This window comes from Patiria miniata, unplaced genomic scaffold (genome assembly GCF_015706575.1).
Source record: "Patiria miniata isolate m_02_andy unplaced genomic scaffold, ASM1570657v1 HiC_scaffold_20, whole genome shotgun sequence".
Lineage (NCBI taxonomy): Eukaryota > Metazoa > Echinodermata > Asteroidea > Valvatida > Asterinidae > Patiria > Patiria miniata.
The window spans coordinates 16,913,007-16,929,040 of record NW_024037059.1 but is presented as its reverse complement, the minus strand read 5'-3'; the positions used below and the strand labels follow the sequence as shown (position 1 = coordinate 16,929,040).

At 40.9% G+C, this 16,034-nt stretch overlaps 1 protein-coding gene across 4 annotated transcripts in view; it reads right to left on the bottom strand.

Annotated features, from left to right (window-relative positions):
* Positions 1 to 4,850: 4,850 nt before the first annotated feature.
* Positions 4,851 to 16,034, bottom strand: part of LOC119727624 (ankyrin repeat domain-containing protein 50-like) — a 48,892-nt gene continuing 37,708 nt past the window's right edge. For all 4 annotated transcript variants that reach the window (XM_038199585.1, XM_038199583.1, XM_038199586.1 and 1 more), the window contains 2 exons: positions 10,865 to 15,714; positions 4,851 to 8,181 (listed from right to left, as the gene is read on the bottom strand). In XM_038199585.1, coding sequence (XP_038055513.1) covers positions 10,867 to 15,558 — 4,692 coding nt within the window. In that variant the 5' untranslated portion in view covers positions 15,559 to 15,714 and the 3' untranslated portion in view covers positions 4,851 to 8,181; positions 10,865 to 10,866. The remainder of the gene's footprint in view (positions 8,182 to 10,864; positions 15,715 to 16,034) is intronic.

The window sequence follows — 16,034 nt, the reverse complement described above, 5'->3', positions numbered from 1 at the left end:
TCTCTGAAGTTGTTGGTGTATGCTTTGATGGAATGGTTAGGGTTTTCCTTGTGACACCTTGTCTGAGGTGATGCATGCTGAGGGATATGGAAAGGGTATTCTCAGAGGACTTAGCCTCTAGTGTATTGGAGGTTTGAACTTCTGGGGAGGGAGTGATAGAATGGACTTTGGGGTGGGGTGAAAATGGAGGCAGGGCCAGCTACTTCCTTGTGGAGGGGATTGTATAGTATTTCTAGGTACTTCATTGGTTCAATACCAAACCTTTCCTTCAACCACATCACCAGCAATCTGCAAAGGGGGGGGGGGGGGGGGGGTGTTGAAAATCCCAGACCGTGAATGTACTTCTGGCAATATCGTTATCATGATTTATTCTGCAATATTGGTGAGAAGATTTATCCTGGTCAACTTGACATCATTTATCACAGTTCTCACACCTGTTGCACCCCTCCCTTGCTGCGCCCATGACCAATCAATTAGAACTCCTTTCCAAACAGGTGTTTTTTCCCTTAAACATGAATTCAAGATATTAGCCAGTCAAATGTCAGCACCCGATCCATAAGTTATGGTTATAATTCTTTATCTCTTCATAAAAGGGTTAGATTTCAAACAGTGGCCCTAAAGGTCTAATGCACATTGAATAATATATGAATGGGCTTGGAAAAGTAGGCCAAAGTTATTTTACAAAAAGGGTTGGAATAAAATCCCCCACCATTTTTAGCTTCAATTGCTTCCAAATGGTTACTCTTAACTTTGTGGCTTTGACTTCTCAATCTGTGCAGTCTGGTACCACTATCACTGGAATAAACATTTTTTGAGTCAAAATGGCTCAGTTTTATTAGCCAAAGTCACATCCTTATTACTCACTTTATCAATTAGTACTCAGAAGCTATGCAAACAAATTTTCATAGAAAGTTGTTCCTGCCAAAAGTTAAAATTGGAGACCAAAATTGAAATGACAGTTTTGTCACTTTAAAGTCAGTGCAATTTAGTTCAGAGAATAGTTAAAGGACTTCTTGAATTTCAATACTGGTTGACTAAATATTCCAGATTGTATTTCATAAGCCTTCTCTGGCCAAAACTTTCAATTGAATCATCAAGTTACAAATTTTGACTTGCAGATGTCTGGTTATGGATAGAGTGTCACCATTAATTAGGTTTACTGACCGCCCCTCAAATGGCCGGTTCATCCATTGGCATGCGGGTCAGGTGTCACAAATATTAATAGATCTGGTCACTCAGTATTGATATTCCATGAATTAAAGGATTGTCCGTGTGGATGTTGCTGGCATGTACATTGTGGTGACTGACCAGTGTTGACCATGACCAAGGTCTGAGCGTCTGACCCCTAGGGAAACCAGGTCACCCTCCATCTGTTCATGTCCATCTGGTCTTTGGTCAGTTATGGTTCAGTTGAGCCATTTCAAGGGTCATCAAATTATACAATATAGGGTTGAATAACAGGTCAGACAAGAACAAAAGGTTCAGAACTATAGTGTTGCTTGAATTGAAAATCAAGCATGCAAGACTACCGATAATAAATGGCATTGCAACTTCAATTTTATCTAATTTTGGAAAACCAAATGCAATAATTTAGTTTCATAAGTTCTGTCCCCAGCCGATGCACTGAACAATTACAGTGTTAAGTAGTTACTTGTAAATTTTGTTTGCATAATAAGCTATTCCAAACTTGATAATGAATTGAATAAACCCCCAATTATAAGATTTTCTTTAGTTTTTTATTTGCTACAGATTATTGTTAAAAATTTTGTCAGCTGTCTCAGAAGTGCAGTAACATTGCACTGTATTTCAGTTTTCCTAAAACCTTTTTCAGATTTTTGTTGCCCTGTTGTCTTTTCAATAACACTTTTTCCCAAGTTTTCAACAAGTCAGAAGGTTTGATTGTAATTCACTGTATTGTGAAATTACTACAAAAAATGACAAATTACATCGTCAGAGAATAGTTGTAGGACTTGTTAAACTTCCCACCCTTCCATCAGGGTTGCGATTCCTTCCCCTCCACCGCGTGCCTACACCTGGGCCAGGGAACACGCTCGCTCGGTGCCCTTTTATCTCACTCACAATGCAAAAACACACCATGTTTTTTGAGTAAACAACCATCCAGCTAGCAGCATTTTGACAGTTTCAGCCTTCTTGCTTTGCTGATTTTGTCACAATTCTTCAGCTGTTTTTTCCCCCGAGTTGCCCCCCCCCCTAAAAAAACCCTTTGGTGTATCAGCAAGACCGTTTTTTGGTTAGCTAGGTAAACAGAAACATTCCAAACATGTTGTGTGAGAATTTTGATTTGGGAAGTCCAAGCACCCGGTTCTTTCACTGGATTATTTGCTTGGATTCATGCACACAATGCATTGAATAGCCACCTGTAACGTGCACTTTTTTACCCATGTTTCCTTTTGGGCCAAAAAGACAAACATCCTTCCAAACTCTTTTTCACACAAGTACACAAATGCAGTGTTGCCGTTTCACTCACAAGTGAGTTCTTCAACTTATTTTATTTAACACATCACTTCCGCAACATAGTCTGAACTGTTTTTACTGGTTACATACAGTGTTAATCTTTCTTGTATTTTGAATGTCACCAACAAGCAAAATTCGAAAACTGCACATAATACAAATTGCATTTTAATGATTTTAGTTAAACTGAAATTCATTTAAGTATTTTTTTCAATCACTCAGACATTAAGTGGCGAGTGTGAAAACATTAATTTCTTTATCACACTCTGAATCACATATGAACTTAATTTTTCCATGTTACACTTGAGTGCCTTCAATAACATTTGGGCACTTTTAGTTTACCATGCATGCATACATGCCACCTTTATACAAATATCGTGCACTCAAAAAATCCTGTGGCCACTGTATTCCACTAACACACGAAAACCTAAGAAGTCATTATTTTCCCCCAAATAACGCAATAAATACCAACGATATTTATTTTATGGCAGTAAACCTTTCATATCTCGTAGACGACAGCGAAAATAATGACCCTTTGCTAATGTGTTTGAGCAAATAAAGCAGCATTTTTTTATGTCTGGCCAGGACAGATCCACAGACAAAAGTAAACAAAGTACATATTGTATGATAAAAGTCGTGTGAACTAATGCACCTATACAGTAGTTCTTGATAAAAGCTAAAAAAAAAAACCAGACCAGCAAAGAAAATTTGAATGGAAGAACAAAGTCGAGTGAAAACACACTTTCACAGAATACATGTATTCACAAATGTGGCACTTGGAACATCACAAGTATTATACAGAAAATATATCCCATAAAATGTTAGAACTGGACACCGGCGCCAATGAACATTAGATCTGTTTACCTAAGCAATTCGTTTATATATCCACAAGTCTTAAATGTTAGAAATTTCAGCAGAAATTCAGGTACTTTATGTAGCCAAGAAAATGTACCTTGATAATGATCCTGCTCTACTGAACTTTTCCACATTTCTAAAGCTAAAACACATACGGCGAAAGTCACCAGTCAAGATGAGTACTTTCAGAGAATTTTTTGACAAGATGATACATGTAATCAGAATGATTTCTGTGAATATTATCTTCAATATATATAAATATATTCTATTTAGAATATCATCCATTCTTGACTATGGTATAACTAATAAATAGTCTATACAATGTATAATACTCCGTTGCTGGCACCAAATAGCAGTTGGTATGGGGTGAGACAAGAGTCTATCCGCCCAAATAAGCACCAAGTTGTAAGGAAAGTTTCCTAAGAACTAAAATACAATTTGTGATAAAAACAGGTGAAAAAGATAGCAATTAGTTCATGAGGGGTCACTAGTAATTTGTCATGTTAAATCAACTGAATTTCGCGCAGCAAATGTGTAATCCTGTAAATGCGTATACATGTAATTATTTCAGCACAATATTACAGACCTGCAAAGCAAGTTGTTTAAAAGTGGGATTTCAATGTCATAATCGCGAAATACAAAGTTATCTTTACCTTGAAAAGCAATATCGATATGGTCATTTTCATCAATTTCAGAAAAAAATGTGTGATCAAGTTGACTTTCAGAACTGTATAGCAGCCAGATGTAGCTATTTCAGTCAAGGGCGCTTTCTATAAATGTCCGCTTTATTAACCATGTTTTTTAATACAAGAGATCAATGGACAACATTATAATAATCAAGGAAAAAGAACCCAGAATTAGTGTACGTAAATGTACTTATAATCCTTGTAGAATGTAAACTTCAAGTTTCAAAAGAATTTTGAGCCACTCACTGGGATTTTTTGGTTGCATAGTTACATAAAGTTTTTTAGGCTCCTGCATATCTTGCAAGGTTTCATTTTCGAGAGATCTCAATTCAAAAAAAGGGCAAAAAAACCCAACAAAATATCAAGTTGAATGACTCATTTGTAATTAATCTTACAAATTACCAAAATTGTGTTCTGAAGGGTTCTTAACAGGGATTAAAAGAAAGTTCAACCCTATTGTTTAATCATCAGCACCCTTTACTCAGAATTCCAAAGGTAAGCCGCTTTAATTCCCATACAAAACCATTAACCCCATTTGAGCTTATTATTGCCAGACTGAAATTGACCTTCATGGCAAACAATAGACCCACTTCCCACTTTGGAAGGCAGCCAAGTTCACTCCACATTGGTAACTGATTAACTGAACAAGGCCAGGGACATTTGCAAGTGCGCAGATTAGATCCAAGAATATGTTGACCCAGCTTAACACCTATAATTCCACTCCAGCCTGAAATGATCCCCAAATGGCACTCCTGTTGCTCATTTTATGTATTTTGACCTCTCATTATCTGAAAATATTAGGTAATAAAATCCTTTCAAGATATGCTGAATAAAGGCTTCAGATAAAACTTCACAGGTGTAATTTAATTGACTTGACATTTCTGCGTTTAGTTTGAGTCACAAATTGACAAACAGCTGATGAACTAAAGAGTTTTGAACTTGACTTTTGTTGAGGGAAGTTATTGTAGCTTTAAATTTAACAAAATACATTTTATGATAGGCAGGAAAGAGCTGGTTGTGGCATTGGCAGTGCAGTCAGTAAAAAAAAACCCACCCAAAACCAAAGTATCTTAGCATTCAATAAAAACAGACTGTGGGATAAAAAGTGTCCCTGCAAGACTGGTCCATGGTTAAGTATACAAAGATATCAAAAAATACTCCCTCCTGTTTTGGGCTTATAGTTTACCATATCTTGATTGACCCCCTCCCATCTTAACCTCAGACTGACCAGTACTTTGCAATTAAGACCAGATGTGACCAAACAATCTTACACAAATGTGTGTTTTGAGTCTGTGCACCCAACCAGGTGTATGTTGAAATTCTTGGGATTCCTATCTCACCTGGTGTCTAGCCTGACTGGCTTTCAGATTAAACAAGACAAGGTTGCCAGAAAAACCAGCCATTAAAGAAACCCACAAACAATGAGGAAAACACAAATCATGTTGACATGTTTTTATGGGCAACACATTCCTGCTTTGATAGCTAAACAGTTTATTTGAGTAAACACTTTGCAATTTCAAGGGTTGTTAAACATCTGATGTGATTGTCATGTGAACGGTTGATTGGTTTGGAATATTAGTCTGGCTCAGTTCAAATACAGCTGGAATGATTTTCGATTCGTAGAATTATCCGATGAAGGTTCAGTTGTATGCAAAACAGACTTATGTTTTGATGGACTTGACAAAAGCTTAATAATTTACTTCTTGATTACCAGGCTGTCAATTCATAGAAATGAAATTATCAATATTGGGACAAAATCAAATGTAAACAAAAGCTTGTTTGGATGAAAGAATAAGCAATATAATTATATCACAACTTTTCACTAAATTTGCCGAACAAGGTAATTCTGGAGATAAACTTGTCACTGCTTTTGAGTAGACATTTCATATGTAAATTACTGTTCTTCAGTTCAAAAGTTAGTACGAATACTACTGAATGTCTGGATAAACCATGTTTTACAGTTAAAATGCAAAACATGCATTAAATGTATGTCAGAACATTACAATATAGAAATTTCTTAATTACTGAATGACACTGAATGTTAAACATTTCTCTCATAAATGTCTGTCCCAGTTTGTAAACATTCACACTGTTTGGTGAAACATAGTAATTTCCGTCAACAAATTACCACAGTAAATTTACTTTTGAAGGACTGGCAACTTTGCACTCACACATTATAATATTAGAGTATAAACAACTTGTTGACACGCAGCTAAGAGTCCAACAGGCAAGCTTGCAAAACAAGCCCTTATTATTAAATCCCCCCCCCCAACTCTCGCTTCAGGCCTGCTAAAATTTGTTTTCCCCGATCCTATAGATCAATAACACATCAGTATGAAGCCTTAAGAATGAAAGGCTCCCCACACCAATCAATAATAGGTATTGAAGAAAGAGAACCCTCTTGTAAACATATTGGCAAGCATTTTTTCCCTTCTCTGTCCCTAATACACTGCCCATATGTGACCCCGTCTTACTGCACCAAGTCAAAAGTCGCCAATTGTTGATTTTTTTGGGAGCTGTGGTTCACAGAATGGCCGAGGGGGTCCAAAGTGCAACGGCGAGCGTTGGCATTTGAAAAAAACATTTACCAGACTTTGTTTAGGACAAATCTGTCATATGATGAATGTTGCTAAATGGCTAAATCTGAAAATAAGAATCAACTTTTGACTTGATGGAAAGGAGGGGTCACACATGGACACGTATTAAACCCTATAATTCTCTGACAGTCTTTCTGTCATAGAATACTTACAAATACACACACATGAACATGTACACTTGCCCCAGTAAAGACAGCATGCATAAATCTCTCTGTACATAATATAAATACATGAAACCCTCCACCTTATTTTTTTCTACAATAATTTAAAGACAGAGAGTCATTTAAAGTTTACAATGAACATGTACAATAGAAGATCATGTTTTGGTGCTGTTTCTGATAATGCAAAGTGCACACTAGTGTAAGAAGCTCTTAAACAAAGTTACATGTTCTGTCAAATTTAGCTAATTATGTGATGTGGCAAGATAGTAAATTACAAATGGTATCAGTAAGCATGTGCCAACATTAATGGTGAACATTGAATCCAACCGAAATGTACATGTATCATCAACCAATGTTGAAGAAACTTACATGTGTTTACCTTGTCAATTTGGAAAGTAATGCACATAAGCAGTACAGAATCAAGATTCATTCCTATCCTTCAAGGGCCACGTGATTGAACAAAGCATTAAGCAAATAAAACATGTGGCCGTTGTGTGTCTGGTATTGACAGAACATGCAACATTTGTGAAATACATTTACTCCTTTCAATCTTTACTCCATGACGTTAATTTCTGTTCACAACTTTCAAATATTACAGTAACGAGATTGCATAAGATATTTAGCTATCCACGGTTTGTAAATAAAGTCTTAAGTTCTGTACACCAATGTATATACAGTTTGATCAATTAACCACTTTAACTTTATAAGTCATTCATTGTAAGAAATTGGCTGTAAAGGAAATCAAATACTGTCGGATAATTTTGACGCTTGTTTTTGCACATGTATCCCTTGAGTTACATTACATACTCTTTATAATACAAAATTGGTGGACATAATAATGTTCCCATGCAGCAAAATCCAGAGTGACAAATTAATTTTATATTGGGTAAATCACTATTTTATGCTACTTTTCAATCAAAGGCCATCAACAATGTTTTCAAGGCAGTTAGGTCTTTGACAAACTTGCCATGATCGAACGTGACACTGCAGCATTTCAACAATTGCCTTCCTGAACAAGTTGCAACACAATAATTTACATCTCTCATTCACAGATCAATGCGTGGGAAAATTTGTCCCATTTGTTGAATGAAATGACCGCATAATGTACAGATTACCTGAAGTTATGTCTGAGTTATTCATTTGAAGTGTCCTTTGAGTGACAATAAGGGGGACGTGCTCTAGTCACACCCCGGCAAGTCAGATTTAGGATGCTGATCTGTCCTTGAGTCTCATTTCATTTCTTTCTGGTTGGATGCAGCTTGCTGTGCCCCACAAAGCAAAGGATTGCTTGTTCCTTCCGTTGAACCTTGGAGGGAGAGACGGTTGAGCCTTGAGGGATGGCCATATGAGGGGAGGAGTCGGCAGGTATTCCCAGGGTCCAGGATTCAGTGGCCCCGGCAGGTAAGGTAACTGTGGTAATAAAAAATATCACAGGAAAATATGTCAGTTTTAAGTACTTACAAGGTAACAGGATAATGCTGAGTCAATTGACCTCGATGGAATAAGACTCTCTTCCTGATTCTGAATTATGGGACTAGTGGTGTGGTCATCCTCAGTGTTCATATTAAACCAGTCTTCATTGCCATATGTGTAGCCATTCACAATAACAGCGAAAAAAAAGGGTGAATGGCCAGTAATTGCACATTCTAAAACCAAATAAAGGGAGCGGCAAGTTGGATGTTGACTATATAAACATTGCTTCGACAGGTACCCCGGTACATGCACATGTACGTTAACTTGATAATAGTCCTTTTATAAAAGTAAATTCTATGACTCGTAAGATTTGATTTGACATATTGTGATCTTTTATGGTCAATTTTTAAAAATGTAGGCCTACGTCCTGAAAACTGAAACCAAAAAAGGTCTTTATACAAACATCCTAGTGACAAAGCACTACATATTTTATGGAAGCAGAGACATGTTTAAAAGTAACTCTTTTGCAACCATGTACCTTACATTCAAAATTGTGTTTTTTGTAATGTGTAGAAAAAAATGTGTGGAACTTTTAATATACTATCTTCTTGTGCTGGAGACAATGTGATTTAGTGTAAACATAATTCCCTATGGAATTATGCAGTGAATGGTTCATAAGTAGTAGCATGTAACAGCATAAACTATTGTGATTTACAATAAGCAGACCTTTTTGAAAAATCCCAGCCTCTGCAAATTCTAGGCTCCACTCCCCCTAAAGCCAACCCCACTTGAACTTTCCCACAAGATGCAAGAGGCTAAACAAATGAGGTACATGTGTTATCTTGAGGTGTGCCTGTGGCCTGCCCAGCAGAGGGTGTCCCATACTGCACAACCTAAAGGGCCTGTTTAGCCATGATATAATACACCTGCTATTCAGAGCGCTTGCCAATAATATTGACTTAGTATTAACCCCAGTGCACTTGCCACTCCTGTGTGCAAAAAGCACACCCTACCAGGTGCCATAGTTTGATTGGGGAAAAAATGGAAAAATTTAGTGTCGTGTTACAACTTACAATATGAATTCAGATCAGAAAAAAAAATGTTTGTAGAAGCATGGTGAGCAATAATTATTGTATAAAATGTGTCAATTTGGATGATCAGTTCTTTAATGTACATGTATGTAACATTTTTATGTACGTGAAAGGAATATATGTACCTTATGTTCACATTTTAATGCGCATTGTGTAAAATGTACATACCAGATGTTGGACCTACACATGAAATAACAAAATATGGAAACCTTAAGTATAAAGTACTGGTACATTGAACTGAGTTCATGACATGTGCAGAAAGGGCGAGATCAGTTTTAAGCATTTTCTTGGCTTAATCCTGAAGCAAGGTTTCACCTCAGTTGGCAACTTTAACAGGCCATTAGATCTGCTTTTACTGGCTCTGGGCAAGGTCCATGAGTGTTTGGTAAAGAAAAAAAAACTCTAGCCACACGTCTATGCCTATGCATACACAATATTGGAGAAGCCAATTAGAAACCCATGAAATGTCAGATTTATGCTTACGCACTCATCTTGATTGGCGAAGCCAATTTAGTGCCATTAGGACTTTAGGAAGAACATGTGCGTGTGTTTGTATTTTTAGATAATAATTGGAGGTATTGCACTATCTGAGATGTTGATTAACCACAGACTGTCAAGCTAGAGATACCGGTATGAAAGCCTTTTTTAATCTTGCCCCGTTACAGGATACATGTATTTGACTCTGTAAATTATGTTAATAATGTTGAACCATGATTTTCATATAGTGATCTAAAAAACTAAAAGGCTTTTTATAAATGCCAAGCACTCACTGTCAAAGAATTAATGTGACTTTATGGGTTTTAGCGCCAATCCCATAAAATTCAGACAAAAATGTGTGAACTTTGCTTCACCCTTAGCATATAGCCCATCCCTAAATCAAATCACTGCTTAACTTCCCTCTCGAATGTAATTGGCAGTGATGTATGAAACCGACAGCACAGAGCAGAAGTTGGAGTGGATAACGCCTCAGAGACTGACATCAAAATCCCCAAGGGAAGCAGCCAATTGATGAATATTTTTTCTCTTTCGTTAGATCTGGTCCCAGATAGAAGAAAAGGGTTTATGAAACTGCCTGTGGCGCGAGTCATTCATGGCTAGTCCCATGATCATGATGCAGATGGGTTGCAAATGCCTACCATCCATGCATGATAAAAATGAATCATATGAATGAAGCCCTGGCCCTGCAGCGCTATGGCCACAAAATATCCGCCCGGTTTCACTCTCAAGATGTTTGTGCTGAATTGAATAGACTTCTTGACCTTATTTTTCAATCGACTGAATTATTACTGGTTCGTTGGGTCTCATTGTGAAAGCCAACTTCAATTTTGAATGTCACGTAAACACAAATCATGGTGAATGACTGGATGTGCACGTTGTAAATAAAAAAAATGCGAGAATAACCTCATAGTAAACTGCGTACTTAAAAACATTGTGATTTGTTTTGATACTTTGTCTGTTGCTACTTTTGTTTTTACAGTGAATGAAAAAGCCTCTTTCCTTATTTGTGTTTTTTGGACAAACGTATTGTAAAATGTGTTAGAAACAGTCTTGGCACTTTTATAAAAATGTATTCTTTTGAACAGACTTACCATTAAAGTGGTGTTTCCTTTTTGAATCCATTCCTGCAAGATCCCTCAAAACTCGCCTTCATCGCCTGCTTAAGTTCCAGAGCTGAAAGACCTCTGTGGTTGTCACCTGCGATGATGCTGGGTTGTTGCGTCAACATGGTTTGACTCCCATGAAGACTTGTCTTATTGTGGTAGTTCTTATATTTAGGATTGGTCACAATGCCATTGCGCCTTGGTCTCATCTCTGGTGAGCCGGGGGCGACTTGTGTTGTCGAGAGTACCCGCTGCAGGTTGATCTGATTGAAAGACACAGGCAGGGATGCTTTGCGCTGGAAGTGCACATGTTCGTGGCAGTGACACTCCACCATGTGGACAGGCTGGGAGATGGAGCGTTGGTGGACAGGGGGTCTGTGCTCAGGGGATTGTTCAGGGGTTTGCGCACCAGTCCTGTGACAACACTGGGGTTGCATAGGGGGTTGGAACCTGCGCTGGGATGGAGGGGAGTAGAATGGATGGAAACCCTGGGACTGCATCTGATGGGGGTTGTGATGGGTTCCATTAGCAGCTGGGATGTGTTGTAGTGACTGATGCTGATGACCTTGAGGTTGGGGTTGGTAGGGAGCCTGGCCATTGATGTGATTATGTCCATTCTGAGGAGGCATCTGGGGGTTACTCGACTTCTTTTCTCTCAGAGATGAGGACCTTGCTTTCCTCTCAATTTTGGGAGATTTGTGGATGCCCATCCTTGGTTGAGGTGATGCAGATCTGACCTCAGGATTACTGTGTACCTCCACTGAGACTTGAGATGTACACTGAGGATTTTTGAAGGGGAACAATGGCTTGTTGTTATTGTGATACTGGCAATGTGATGGCGATGTCTGTGGGGATAGCCTGACTGGAGACTGCAGTGAAGCTTGAGACAGAGGACTGGATGGCTGCAGACTTGGCGAGGTGGATCTCGAGGATATATGAGGAGACGGGGATCTTCTTGGAGACTGTACTGCTCCCGTGTGGGGCTTTGAATTTCCATGCTGCATTTTGTCAGTGCTGTGAGTAGTTATGATGTTCTCAGGTATCGTTTGAAAAGAAGAAGCTGGTGTGACCTTTGCTAGCACAGACTGGTTTCTGGAAGGCTCCGGTGCTTTGCCATGAGAGCTCCCACTCTTCTTCTTGCCGTGAGGGGCCAAATGCTGCAGTTGTTCAGTAAAGGTGGAGCATCGCTGGCCATTCTCCTTAGGTGGATGAAGATGCAAGGTCGAGTTAACAGTTGATACCGATGTCAGATTTGATGAAGACTTGGACGACTGGTTGGATACTGATGACTTTCTCTGGTCAAAGGTGGAGTCAGGAGAGTTGGATGACGAGCTTGCCTGCATCAGCCCACCATTGGCCAGTATACCCGATGATGCAGTCTTTGCATTTTCACTGCTCTGATTGGAAGATGAGGAGCCACCTGTTCCGCAACCATTCTTCCGATTGTGGGCAGCTCTCGATGGCATTGGTGAGAGCGGATTAGGCACTCCACACTTTTCCAGCAACTTGATAATGGCTTGGTGGCCACCTTTGAGGGCAACTTTCATGGCAGTGCGGCCGTGCTTGTCAGATTGAGCAGGATCTGCACCATGCTCCAGAAGACACTTCACAACATCAACATGACCTTCTTGGGCTGCTATACACAGAGCAGAGGCACCCTGGTTACAAGTGTGGTTGATATCTGCTCCCTTTTGCAGAAGGGAATTGGCTACCATCACATGTCCTTGCCATGCAGCTGATTGCAAAACAGAACGCTTCTCCTTGTCCATAGCATTTGGATTTGCCTTAAAACTCAGGAGTACATTCACCATCTCTGTATGACCCTGCCATGAAGCTACATGAAGAGGTGTTCTACCTTCAAAGTCGGGGTTCTCTGTGTCTGCACCACACTCCAGCAAGAAATGTGCCATTGGTACCTTGTTTTCCAGAGCAAGCATATAGAGTGTGGACCTCCCCTCTGCATCTTTGTAGTTGACATCTGCATCTCCTTCAACGAGCAGCCGGACGACTTCTTGATGACCCTCCAGAGAAGCAGCTCTGAGAACACTGCGCCCATCGTGAGCAGTGTGGTGGATGTTTGCATTGTAGTTGAGTAACTCCTTCACTGTCTCCAGCTTTCCCTCTTGTGCTGCGAGGGTCAGGGGAGTTCTTCCATCTCTATCCATTATGTCAACAGAGACGTGACTGTTCTGGCTGAGAAACACCCTGCAGACTTCTCTGTGGCCACCGTAAGCAGCCATATGCAGTGGAGTCCAGCCATGATGATCCTTGTGCATCTCATCCAGACCACGATCAAGAAGCATGCGTACAACTTCAGCATTACCCTCAGCAGCAGCAATTGACAGAACAGTTCTTCCTTCATTATCGATAGTGTCCACTGCTGCATCCCAGTACAGAAGTGTCTTAACAACATTAGTGTGACGCATGTTGGAGGCAGCTATCAGGGCTGTGCGATTGTTATTGTCCGTGTGATCAATGTCAGCATCACCTTCAAGAAGGAGCTCGACGACAGTCTGATGTCCCTCACTTGCAGCTACAATCAGTGGAGACATACCATCATTATCACTGTGATCAGCATTTGCTCCTCTTTCAATGAGAATAGTGATGACACTTGTGTGGCCTTGGCAGACAGCCACCGACATTGCAGCAACAGAGAGTGCTGTGCGACCATCACAATCAACGTGATTGATGTCAGCACCATTGTCTAGTAGATACTCAACGATCTTCTTGTGTCCCATGTATGCAGCAGCAATGAGAGGTGTACGCCCCTCGTTATCCGCCTGATTTACGTCAGCACCGTGTTCCACAAGATTCATGACAATATCACAATGGCCGCCCCAAGCTGCAGCACGTAGTGCAGTACGTTTGTCAGTGTCGCTACAGTCCACCTTTGCACCTGCAGCCAACAGAGCAGCCACTACATCAGCATGTCCAGCCCATGCAGCTGACCGCAGTGGTGTCCAGCCATCATGATCGACATGGTCCAGTTCAGCATGATACTCGATGAGTACACCGACTACTTCACAGTGCCCCTGGCGTGCAGCAAGTCCCAGTGCAGTCTGACCAGTCCTGTCGGTTATTGTTGAGTCTGCACCTCTGGCCAACAGGAACTTTACCACTCTTAAATTCCCGCAATATGCAGCATTGGCAAGAAGTGAGCGCCCGTTGCTGTCCACTTGATTGATGGATGCACCACTCTCTAGTAAGCTTTTGAGAGAATCTTCCCTGTCCAGTGCATCCTGGAGGGCAATGGAACTTTCATCAAGGTCAATGACCTTTGCCCCCGCTGATACCAGAAGCTGAAGCACCTGTTGGCTTTTAGGTGTTGAACTCATCAGGCAGTCTTTCAGTGGAGTTCCCATCCACATCAGCCACAGGGTGAGGTGGTGGGGCTCAAGTGGAGGCACAAACCTTGCTTGCAGGAGATTAGCAGCGAAGTTTTGCACCTGTGCTGGGGTGAGGCTTGGAGCCTCACATGAATACCTCATGGCTATCATGGCATGGCCCTCTGCCATGCTGCATAGGTATTTCCGTGTGCAGTGTTTTACGTCCAAGAGCCACTCCACGAAACTGTAGTGGAAGATGAGAAGTTTCTGGTCCTTTCCTCGCACCAAGAACTGTCCCATTTTCACTAGCCTCTCTTGGAAGTCTGCTTCTGTGAGACTTGTGTTTTGAGTTCTTGAACATGCATAGAGTTCTGCGTCTGTCAGTGGACACTGGGCTGCCAGCATCGCGTTGAAGATTGGCCTTATCCTTACAAACTGCTTCTTGATGAACACACGGTGACAGAGCCACAGATATAGTCCATTGAGAGTCCCTGGTATGTCCGAGATTTCCTTCAGCTGTATGAAGTTGTTGGCAACTCCATCTAAGACTTTCTCAAGATACATCATACATCCATTGCTCTTGATGTGCAGCTGGTTCAGCATCTCTGCAGTGTCTCGACTCAGCTGCTGCCTGAGCAATTCCTCTCGATCAAGGCGGCATAGAATGTACTGCTGTACATCACGCACCACATGCGATTTCCGTAGGTCATCAAGGCTCAGTTTTCTGAACCCAGTAAACATACGGGTTACTGATTTGCTCTGACGGCGTGCACTGCATATTAGACACAGCCATGACGGGAACAGTTCATGGTGATTGGCTAGGAGCTCTGCAATCGTTCTGCTAGTGGAGCATCTATCTCCATCCAGCCTCGGATAGGCTTCATCGATAGAATCCACGAGGATAAAGCAATTCCGAGATGGGGGATTCAGAGAGCACAGCGGTTGTAATATTCCATTCTTGAAGGCTTCATCGGGATTCTTCTCACAAGCAGCCGGTTCCAAAACTGCCTGCACACTAGGGTTGCGTAGTTTCTCATCATATCCATGGATCAACGTTGATCTTGAAATCAAACTGACAAGTCCCAGGATGAAGTTAGGCACAGAGAGGGTGTCCAGATCATGGGCTTGGCACATGTGGTAGGCCAGCATTCGCTTGTTGAGGCTCCTCTGCTTCCCATGGTTTGATGTTGGCCAGACAATCTCAGAGCATATGGCTGTCTTGCCACTGCCTGGCCCACCCATGATGAGAGTGCCACATGTCTTGGAGGCTGGTCTGCTCTCCAGACTGTGCAGCAGCTTCTGGAATGCCCACTCCCGGCAGTAGAACTTCTTCCCCTGTAGAGTACATGTGGCCATGGTTAATATCTCCTGATGTGGCTATCCCAGTTCCATTCCAAATCCGGGCGTTGTTGTGACGGGGCTCTCCGTCTAAGCTTGCAGCAGAAAAAAAACCTCACGGTGTGTTTCAGGGTCTTAGCTTGTCACTCTTTTCACAGGCGGCTGGGTGAATATCTGCAACATAATCAATAAAAAGCGAGGAGTAAATTACTTGATTCAATACACCAGGGCAAATACTTGTCTGTATAGTAGGTAACAATGGGAACTGCCAGGCAGGGTACTGCACAGTGTACTGCACAGTGTACATTTGGTTTGGTCAATGTAGCATGAAGATTTGACCACTGGAGTAGATTGACCCGGCTGATGGGATAATCAAGCTGCGCTCAATTATCAGACAGATGCTGCTCCTGTTATGACATGGCCGTGAAATTCCTGTGATGATCTCTTAATACATTGAGTTGCAAGTATGTGTACATGTACATAACAGTACTATT